This window comes from Octopus bimaculoides, chromosome 25 (assembly GCF_001194135.2).
Source record: "Octopus bimaculoides isolate UCB-OBI-ISO-001 chromosome 25, ASM119413v2, whole genome shotgun sequence".
Taxonomy (NCBI): Eukaryota; Metazoa; Mollusca; class Cephalopoda; order Octopoda; family Octopodidae; genus Octopus; species Octopus bimaculoides.
Genome location: NC_069005.1, coordinates 30154752 through 30166149, shown reverse-complemented (window position 1 = coordinate 30166149; position 11398 = coordinate 30154752). Strand labels below are relative to the sequence as shown.

General features: G+C 39.7%; 1 protein-coding gene across 1 annotated transcript in view; it reads left to right on the top strand.

Annotated features, from left to right (window-relative positions):
• Positions 1 to 11003, top strand: part of LOC106880787 (scoloptoxin SSD14) — an 83882-nt gene extending 72879 nt beyond the window's left edge. The window contains exons 6-13 of the mRNA XM_052976654.1: positions 80 to 98; positions 386 to 549; positions 2027 to 2176; positions 3439 to 3575; positions 3852 to 4039; positions 4645 to 4885; positions 5796 to 5909; positions 7036 to 11003. Coding sequence (XP_052832614.1) covers positions 80 to 98; positions 386 to 549; positions 2027 to 2176; positions 3439 to 3575; positions 3852 to 4039; positions 4645 to 4885; positions 5796 to 5909; positions 7036 to 7179 — 1157 coding nt within the window. The 3' untranslated portion in view covers positions 7180 to 11003. The remainder of the gene's footprint in view (positions 1 to 79; positions 99 to 385; positions 550 to 2026; positions 2177 to 3438; positions 3576 to 3851; positions 4040 to 4644; positions 4886 to 5795; positions 5910 to 7035) is intronic.
• The last annotated feature ends 395 nt before the right edge of the window (positions 11004 to 11398 follow it).

Below are 11398 nucleotides of genomic sequence, written 5' to 3'. Positions count from 1 at the left end.
ATATATATATATATAAATTTTTTAGTCTAACAACTCAACCCCAGGACTTATTTTTTAAGCATAGTCCTTATTCTATCAGTCTCTGTCGCTAAACCACTGTGAGTTCCAGATCTAGCATAGAGAAGGTTCCGGAACCTTCCCTAAATTAATACATTTGCATATATATATGCATACATGTATGTCTGTGTGACAGGATTTCAGACCTGGTTGGTTTTTTCCTGTCCCTAATCTTCACCTGATTTCCAAATAAGGGACTTTTTGTTCGAAAGTCTTAGAAAGTGCAGAGCAGCCGGCCATAATGTCAACAGGAAAGTCAACATCGTCACCGTTTTGCTCAAAAGCATGCATGTTTTATGTGTAAATGTCTTTTTTATCTTTCAATCAGGAATTTTCTGTGGAACAACGAGACGAATGACTGGTTCAAAGCAGGGGAGATAATAAAAAACCCGAAACTTGGAGACACACTGGAGAAGATCGCAGAGGGTGGTGTGGATGCTTTCTACGACAGCAGTTTAACGAAGGACATAGTGGCTGACATTAAAGACAGCGGTTAGTTGGTCTGAATTATACTTATGATGGTGATGGTCTATCTGTTACAATTGAATCTATAGAAATTCAAAGGCTTCAAAATAAGTTTAACTAAGATTAAGGTGTAGGAGTGGCTGTGTGGTAAGTAGCTTGCTCACCAACCACATGGTTCCAGGTTCAGTCTCACTGCGTGGCACCTTGGGCGAGTGTCTTCTACTATAGCCTCAGGCTGACCAAAGCCTTGTGAGTGGATTTGGTAGACAGAAACTGAAAGAAGCCTGTCGTATATATATGTGTGTGTGTATATGTGTGTTTGTGTGTCTGTGTTTGTACCCCAACCATCGCTTGACAGCCGATGGTGGTGTGTTTGCGTCCCCGTAACTTAGCGGTTCAGCAAAAGCGACCGATAGATTAAGTACTAGGCTTACAAAGAATAAGTCCTGGGGCGATTTGCTCGACTAAAGGCAGTGCTCCAGCATGGCCACAGTCAAAATGACTGAAACAAGTACAAGAGTAAGTGCCCAACTCTCTGTTGGTTATGACAATGTGTTCCAGCTGATAGTCAATGGAGCGGCCTGCTTGTGAAACTGATGTGAAAGTGGCTGAGCACTCCACAAGCACATGCACCGTTAATGCAATTTCTCAGGGAGATTCAGCATGACTGAACCTGCAACTATGTGACTGGGAAGCAAACTTCTTACCACACACCCACAGCTGCAGTGTTTATGCACTCACACACATTCATAAATAAACAATGAGAGATCAGTAGTCACGTCCCCCACCACCACCATGAGCCCACTGTTCATCCACCTTATTCGGGGTTGTCGTACCAAATCAAAAACCTGTCTGAACCTGTTAAACATTATGAAAACAGGGAGAATATCCTCACAAGTAGGTAGATTCTATGTGTGAAATGTGCGGAGTCTTAAGGTATGTTACAACCTCTTGACATCTGTACCTACAATATCTTTCTTGTCTGCTATTCTCATTAAAAGAAATGTTGTTTTAGTCCAACACCACAGTATATACCTATGTGTGGTGTGTGTGTGTGTATGCATGTATATATGTGCATGTGTTTCTGTGTGTGTGTGTGTGTGTGTGTGTGTGTGTGTGTGTGTGTGTGTGTGTATATATATATATATATATATATATTTCCCAATAGCCAGATATGTCTGCATGGAAGATTGGAAACATCAGTAAAGTGTAAAGGCTCCCTTTCAGTCATGAACGACCATGGGACTGCACCTAGAAAGTTACCCATCTGAGGGCACAAGTCCAGACAAGGTTGTTTAGGGAAGACCAGCAATCGCCCATGCATACCAGCCTCTCCTCTCCATGCCACCGATGTTACCCAAGGGATAGGGCTAAGAGGCCAATACAGCTTGGCACCAGTGACATCGCAACTCTTATCTACAGCTGAGTGAACTGGAGCAATGTGAAATAAAGTTTTTCCTGCTATGTTCCACATTTATTTTTTTTACCTTTTTTCTATAAACAGGTGGCAACATCACATTAGAAGATTTGAAAAATTACACAGCCCGAGTAGAGAATGCTGTCCATTTTACTTTGTCCAGTGGCCACACGATCTATTCCACCCGACTGCCATCCAGTGGACCAGTACTGCTCTATATATTGAATATCCTCGATGGTAAGTGGACTGACTTTTCTGGTGAGACAAGAGAAAGAATGAGAGAGAGAGAGAGACTGACTATTTCAATGTAGTGAATGCAATACATCAACAATACTTTATCATCACCATTATTAAGGTGGCGAGCCAGCAGAATTGTTAGCACACCAGGCAAAATACTTAGTGGCACTTCATCTGTCATTATGCTTTGAGTCCAAATTCCACCACGGTTGACTTGGCCTTTAATCCTTTTGGGGTTGATAAAATAAGTACCAGTTACACACTGGGGTTGATGGGATTGACTAGCCTCCCCCCCCTCATAAAACTTCAGGTGTTGTGCCTATAGTAGAAAGGATTACTATCACCATTATTATTCTGCCAAGATTGACTTCACTTTTCATCCTCTTGGGGGTCAATAAAATAAGTACCAGTTGAGTATTGGGGTCAATGAAACCAACTTAACCCGTCTCCTGAAATTGCTGGCTTTGTACCAAAATTTGAAACCATTAATATAACCATTATTAAGATGGTGAGCTGGCAGGATCATTAGCACACCAAACAAAATTGCTTGGCAGCATTTCATCTTTACATTCCAGGTTCAAATTCCATTGAGACCAGCCTTGCCTTTCATTCTTTTGGGGCCAATAAAATAGGTCCCAGTTGAGCACTGGGGTGGGGTCAATATAATCAACTAGCTCCTTCCACCATAATTTTAGGCGTTGTACCATCATTATCACTAACCCCATCTCTACATGCTTACACTCATGCACATGTAGGTGCAGCTGTGTGGTAAGACGTTTGCTTCCCAACCACATGGTTTTGGGTTCAGTCCTACTGCATGGCTCTGAGCAAGTATCTTCTGCTATAACCTCAGGCTAACTGAAGCCTTGCCAGAGAATTTGGTAGAAATTGAAAGAAGCATGTCATACACACACTCACACGTGTGTGTATCTGGTATTGTTCTTGGCTTGACATCATGCGATAATTGTAAACGAGTGTCACCTTCGTGCAGCAGTGTCCCAAATTTTCTTGGCAGAAGCTGAAAAGTGTGGGTAGGTGGCCGGGCGTGTATTTCTGTGTCTTTGTCTGGATAAGGGGAAAGTATTACCATGCTTGGTAACAGGTGAGGGTTGGCAACAGGAAGAGTACCTGGTCGAAGAAAACTTGCTCCAGTGAATCATTCATGATCTTTGTAAATATGAGGAAAATGGACATTAAAACAATTGTGTGTGTGTGTGTGTGTATTAATTTACAAGCATCTACATGTTCTTTGTTTCTTTTAGGTTACAATTACACCGTGAACAAAATCAACGACAAGGACAAGGCCACTGCCTACCATCGTATGATTGAGGCATTCAAGTTTGCCTATGCTGCCAGGTCCAGGATGGGAGATAAGGAATTTGTGGCCAATATGACTGAGGTAATGGGACCCTGTCTTGCATTCTTTATCGGTTGCAGCCAGTTTTCTTAACTTACAAAATGTAAAATTTTGCTGTCTCCCATTGATTTCTCCCCCGAACCCCAAGAAGGACTGTGTTTAAAACAATGAATTTTTCTCTCCTCGCAACAAGTTCACCATACTCATTTTATCACCTTTATACACAGGTATATATGTATGTATGTATGTATGCACCTACACATGCTCATGTGCACACAACTGCATATGTACAGGTCTTTCTTTCTCTTCCACTAACAGCTTGTACAGAACATTACAGATCGAGGTTATGGCGATGAAATTCGGAGTCGCATCAATGACTCAAGGACATTTAACTATTCCTATTATGGTCCAGCATTCACAATCCGTGACTATATCGGAACTTCCCATCTCTGTCTTCTGGGGCCCAATGGTGATGCTGTCTCCATGACAAGCACAGTCAACTCATAGTAAGTAGTTATTAGTAATTATTACATTGGCATTCTGAGTACATGTCTAAATGTTTGTGTCTGTGTGTAAGTGTGACTACTGTAATCCTGTTGTGTGTGTGCGTGTGTGTGTGTGTGTGTGTGTGTGTTTGGTGATAGCTTTGATCAGTCCAAACTTAATTACTGAATTATAAACAAAAACACTTTCAGGCATTGCGTACAAAATAAATGGTGTAGAAGCTTGTCAAATGGACTCTAACAGTACTTCAAAGGACCAGCCCTGCCACAGGGGAATATTAATGACGTGACTGGCTGTGTTTGTGTGTATTTATTTCTGTGAGGTTAAGAAATTTGCTTTGGGTTTAGCTGTACTGCTTGACACCTTCGTTCTTCCACAATAGCCCCAAGCTAACCAAAACTTTGTGAGTGAATTTCCTTGACGGAAACTGAAAGAAGCCATATGTGTGTGTGTGTGTGTGTGTGTCTGTGTGTGTGTGTGTGTATGTATGCAGGGTAGCTGATGGTGGAGGTATGTTGGATTGTCGGTATCTGTTATCATTCATTATCTTTCGTCATCTTCTCATCTCATTTCTTTCACTTTCCGATCTTCCCTTTCTTCTTTCTAGTTTCGGTTCCAAAGTGTTGGGCAAACGTACTGGAATTGTCTTCAATGATGAGATGGATGACTTCTCCACTCCAAATAAAACAAATGAGTTTGGGATTCCATCATCAAAGACCAACTACATTGCCCCAGGCAAGATGCCTATGTCCTCAATGTCACCAGCCATCATCGTTGATCAAAACGGGGACGTCATAAGTGTCCTTGGTGCTTCTGGTGGAAGTCGTATAACAACAGGCACCGCATACGTAAGTCACATGATCTCTTTCTTTTTTTTTTTATCTTCTACTTGTTCCAGTCACAGCATGACTGAGGTCACGCTGTGGCACCATCTCGAAGAGTTTTAGTCAAATATATTGACCCCAGTACTTATTTTAAACCTGATACTTATTATATTGGCCTCTTTGGCCAAATTGCTAAGGGGATGTAAACAAACCAACACATTGTCAAGCAATTGCAGAGAATAAACACTGACACACACACACACAAGTGTGTATATTTGTGTGTTATATATATATATATATACACACATGTACACATACATACATATATATATATAAACGATGGGCTTCTACACCATTTCTTATTTCTTTATTGCCCACAAGAGGCTAAACATAGAGGGGACAAACAAGGACAGGCGAAGGGATTAAGTTGATTATATTGATCCCAGTGCGTAACTGGTACTTTATTTATTGATCTTCGAAAGGATGAAAGGCAAAGTTGACCTCGGTGGAATTTGAACTCAGAACGTAACGGCAGACGAAATTCCACTAAGCATTTTGCCCAGCGTTCTAACATTTCTGCCAGCTCGCTGCCTTCTTCACCATTTCTGTTCACCAAATTCATTCTTAAGATATTGGTTGGCCCAGGGCTATAAAAGACGCTTGCGTTCATTTCAGACAAAATGGACTAAACAAGACAAGACGCATGGGACAAAGAGTGAAGTGGTCACAGGATATGTGATGAAAGCTGAAGTAAAGACTAAACAGAGTGTGTGTGGGTGTGTGTATGTATGTGTTTAATTGGTAAAATATGACCATCCCCAAGTATAACAATAGAAGGAATAAATGAGTGATCATCGTGGCCGTGCAGGTATGTACATATAATATTTATTTCCACTCCACCTTTTATCTAACCCATATCTCATGCTTGTTTCAGGTCTTTGCTGAGTCTATGTGGTTCAATAAATCATTAGCAAAGAGTATCAGTTTCCCACGACTACATCATCAATTGATCCCACCATACATAGAGATGGAGAAGAATTTCCCTCAGGTGAGTATCTTCTGCTGCCTTGTTGCTGGTTCTTGTAGCTTTTCCAACAGAGGGAGGTGACAAATATTTGATCCTAAGTACTGCTTCTGTTCACCAAATTCATTCTTCAGATATTAGTTGGCCCAGGGTTATAAAAGACGCTTGCATTCATTTCAGACAAAATGGACTAAACAAGACAACACACATGGGACAAAGAGTGAAGAGGTCACAGGATATGTGATGAAAGCTGAAGTAAAGACTAAACAGTGTGTGTGTAGGATGTCATGGGAAGGGGTGGGGGTGAGGTAAATCTATTTCATCATTTTGTGGATTCCAGTCCAATGCTGGAAAAAAGTGTTGGTGCCACATGAAAAAAGCATCCAGTTCACCACTGTAAAGTGGTTTGTGTTAGGAAGGGCATCCAGCTGTAGAAACCATGCCAAAAACAGATGACTGGAGCCTGGTGCAGCCCTCCAGCCTTGCCTGCTCCTGTTGAACCATCCAACCCATGCCAGCATGGAAAAACAAATGTTAAATGATGATGATGATGAGGAAGAGAAGGATGTTAAAACAATGAATGTGGTTGTAGTGATGGTGACAATGATGATGGTGCTGATGATGATGTTGACAATAATGGTGGTGGTGATAATGACAACATTGATGCGACAGTGGTAGTGATGATGACGGTGGTATCTTGTTGCTTGTGATGGTGGTGAAGGCATGTGGCTTAATGGTTAGGGTATTTGGCTCAGGGTCATAAGGTCATGAGTTTGATTCCTGGTGGCACATTGCGTCCTTGAGCCAGACACTTTATTTCATGTTCCTCCAGTCCACTCAGCTGGCAAAAATGAGTAGTACTTGTATTTCAGAGAGCTAGCCTTGGCACATTCTGTGTCCCATTGAATCTCCCTGAGAACTACGTTAAGGGTACACATGTCTGTGGAGTGCTCAGCCACTTGCACATTAATTTCGTGAACAGGCTGTTCCTTCGATCAGATCAACTGGAACCCTCATTGTCATAACCAACGGAATACTAGTTAGTGATGGCAATGGTGGCCGTGGTGGTGGTGGTGGTTGTGATTGGTAGATGTGGTGGTGTTGGTAGCAAGGATGGTGATGGTAACAGTAACACTATTTCTACTTCCAGGACATCACAGAGAAACTGAAAGAGATGGGGCACAAAATACATAAGATAAGTATTGCCAACAGCCGTGTCCAAGGCATACTGGTCAAAGACAAGATACACGCAGCAGCTGACCGACGCAAATGTGGCTCCGTAGATGGATGGTAACTGCAATAACCATCTCCTCTGGTGCCTCCACATATGATCATCTCGTACCTCCTCCTCCACCACATTCTTCTCCTCCTGACTCAACATATTCTTTCTCTTACCTACTCCTCCTCCCTCTTGTTCTTCAATGTTTCCCCCCAACCATCTTCATTACTTCACTCTTTCTTTCCCACTCACCTCATTCGTCTCTTTCCTGTATAATTCTATCACTCGCCCCACTTTCTTCCCACCTCTCTCTCTCTCTCTCTCTCTCTCTCACACACACACACACAGGTGTAAAATTGATTTTCTGGAGTCTTTGATTCTAAAGTCTTTCCACATTACTGATTTCTTTCTCCTTTACCAGTGATGGTCACCTTCGTCAACACACTCTAAATTAAACAAATATTAAATTTCCTTAAGTAATTAAACAAAATACAGGTACTTATATATTTGTATATATCAAGGGTTCTCAACCATTTTTTATCTATAGACCCCTGTGATTACTATTTTAATCTAGTGGACAGCCCCTAGTCATTCAATGTTTAAAAACTAGTTTTATAGAAACTACTTTCAAAATTCCTATTGTGTTTTTTGCACATTAAGTTGTTTAGGTTGAACTGTGCAAAATGTTAGAGAAAGAAACCTGTTTCAAACAATACAAACCAATACACACATCTAAAGCACATTTTGTTCAAGGGCCCTTAAATTACTATTGGGGATCCTCAATTTACTATTTGCATAGACTCCCAAAATCTTATATGGGCCCCAGTTGAAAACCACTGGTATAAATGATAAAAGTTTATCAAGACTACTGTGCAAGGCACTGCGAAACAGGGCTGACTAGTTAACCAATCTGGTGGATGTAGGAATTTGAAGTTCCTACTCATAGATTAGTATGGAAGGCATCAAGTTCTGGAAGATCAGTGTTGCACCTTCAACTTTTTATATCCGAAAGGTACATACTGTTATTTATAGCTTAAGACCCAATTCCAAGAAAGAATTATTTCATGTTTTTGAAAGCTGGTATAAATGATGAAATTCCTATGATGTCACCAATACATAGTGGAAATTTGGTTTATTACAAATTCAATTTGTTCCTGGGGGTCATTTGTCACCTGAAATGTTTGTAGACTGGGACTATTTTCCCCATAGGAAATTCAAGAGAAGCCATGGTGAATTTATGCAGGGATGTGTACTGAGCAAAAGCACAGCAACAACTGACTTCTCTTCCAGTGATGCTTCCCTGCTTGTTGCCCACCATTATTGCCAGCTGACGTGTTTGTTACCCCAAGATACCATTTGTTACCCCAAGATGTTCATCAGCCAATATGTCTGTGATGAGAGGTGTTCGTAAACTGAGGCTCCACTGTGCATGTGTGTGCGTATGTCCCTTCTCTCCCTTTCACAAACACACACACACAAACTCAGCCATTCTTTACCCTTTCGCTCTTCACTGATTCTTTCAAAAACTCTAAAAACCAAAATGCCTTACTAACTGTCCAGCAGTGCGAACTACTATGAGTTTAAACTCCAAGGAACAATTTAACAAAATGGTTAACTCTTGTGACTCCCTTTTTTTACACTTTACAACATTTTGCAAAAAAATTCTTCTCCAAGTTTGCAGAAAAAAAAAACCTTCAGATTATTTTAATCCATTTAAAGCTGGTTTTGTGTAGTATTTTTTTTTATTTGTATTTTTTTTATGCTATTTCATCATTCCTTTGAAATATTTTCATTAATGCCCGCGATATTAAATTTCCATGTAAATTACTGAAATATGTGAGGGACTTCTATAATGATATTACATTGGGCCCTTGGTGCATTGTCAGTCATGTTTCTGTCTGCAGATAATACAATAAAGTTTGTGCCAATTTTTAAAGGCAAGAAAAAGGTCAATAAATACATGCCATTACATTTTTAATCAACCAAATATGAACCATTTTGTTGCACAATGCGTCTCTATCTTTCCTTTAACTTGAAAATACCCTCTTCCCAGAACTGAGGTGGTTTCATGGCAAATAAGTCGAAAGGTAAGCTACTATAAATCGGCACGAACTTTCCGGACAACCCAATGTATTTAGAGCAGTGAAGATCAAAGTAACAATGTGTACATTTATTTTTAATGTTCCTAAATACAATAGAATATAAATGGTATTCACTGCTGGATTTGGTTTCAGAGAATGCATTTCTCTATAAAAATTTGGTGTGTAAAAACACGCCCAGCTCCAAACAACATCAACAGACTACCAGACACCAGTGTTTCAATGTAATTTCGCCCCTTCGGTGGTAGACTTTGGTTGTCTGGAGCTAAACAGAAACTTCTGTTCCTCGATAGAGAACAGCTAACCAAATATTTACTAGTATCTGTTAAAGTTTACCAAACTGGAGTTAGTTCAATATAAGCAGAGAAACAAAAGTTACATTAGTCTAGATATATGGTGATAATATGAACAAGTTAAGAAAGAGAAAGAGCTGACAATTAAGGGGAGTAAATAATTATGTGATGTTATCAACAAATCAGATATCAACAAATGTGTTTAGGTCACTACTATTTCGTGAGTGGAATTTGGTAGATGAAAACTGTGCAGAAGCCTGTGACATACACACACATATGTGCACATGTATACTTGTTTGTGTTTACAATTATTCCAGTTTTAATTCTGGTGATGGTGTTTTTGCAGTGACTCCTTTATATCTCAGAATTCTTTTTTGTTCCTTCATTCATTCATTAGACATGTGATGTTCCATGCTAGCAAGGGTTAGACAGGGATGTATTTGAGGCAGGATTTTTGCAGCAGGATGCTCTTCTTGCTGCCAACCCTTATGCATTTTTTTTTTTTTGACCAAGTAAGAGAATTTTGACTCCAGAGGAATTCGAAAGCACAGAGATAGCAGATGATACATTGACAGGAAATGTAAATTAATGTTAACAGTTGCTGCCCAGCCACAAATGGTGATGCCACCATCCATAGCATGGTTTTCCACAGATAGTAAGCATTCACACACACACACACATACATGTATACATCTGTGTGTGTGTGTACTTATGTGTATGTGCATATATATGTATATATATATATACACACACACACACACATATATACAATATACACATATGTATAACGGATGTTAATGGATGATGATGATATACATTTAAATGTGTATATATGTGTGTGTGTGTGTATGGTGCACATTATCTACACACACACACAGACAATGACCTTTCATTTTTCTGTCTACTAAATTGACTCACAAGGCTTTGTTTGGCCAACCTGGCACTATAATAGAAAGCACTTTACTTGTTCTGAGTATCATACACCCTGACTGAATACAAAGCCATGCGGTCAAGCAATGGACTTATCAATAACAACATCTCCATACCCTCACCTGGCCAAGACTGTGAAGTAAGTGCTCAGGTGAAACTCTTTGATACCAGCCCACCTGAGACTTCCCCTGATTCTATCACAGAAGCCTCCTGTTTTAAAAGTGATCTATATAAAAACCGCCCATCAAAATTTCAGGTTAATTTGTGTTCCAACCGCTGGATTAATAACGACAAGGGTATTTTGCTAAATTTATTATTTTCATATTTAATTGAAACGAAGGAAGTTTCAACAGAAATATGGAAACAAAAGGAATGACTATAAAAGGTGGTGGTCACACATGAGTAAATGAAACCAGTCGAGAGGTGAATAAGAATGTATAGGTTATGTTTGCTTGTGTCTATGCGTGAGTGTGTAAATACTTTTTTTATACTCATACCCATATAAACATAGTGTATAATATATAATTGTATAAATCCAAAATTCAAATATATTTTCAATAAATTCTCTTTAAAAATATCTAAGTGTTTTGTTTTTTTTTGTTTGGCTTTCTTTTTTTCATTTTTTTTCTTATATATTATTTGTATTTTTTATATTAATTAATGAAATTGTGGAGGCGCGTGGCTTAGTGGTTAAGGTGTCAGCATCATGATTGTAAGATTGTGGTTTCGATTCCTGGACCGGGCGACGCATTGTATTCTTGAGCAAAGCACTTCATTTCATGTTGCTCCAGTCCACTCAGCTGGCAAAAATGAGTAACGCTGCTATGGACTGGCGTCCCGTCCAGCTGGGGAACACATACGTCATTGAAACCAGGCCCATGAGCCTGGCTAGGCTTTAAAAGGGCACAAAGAGAAGGATATATATATATATATATATATATATACTGTTTTTTGCCATCAAAATGTGGCTGT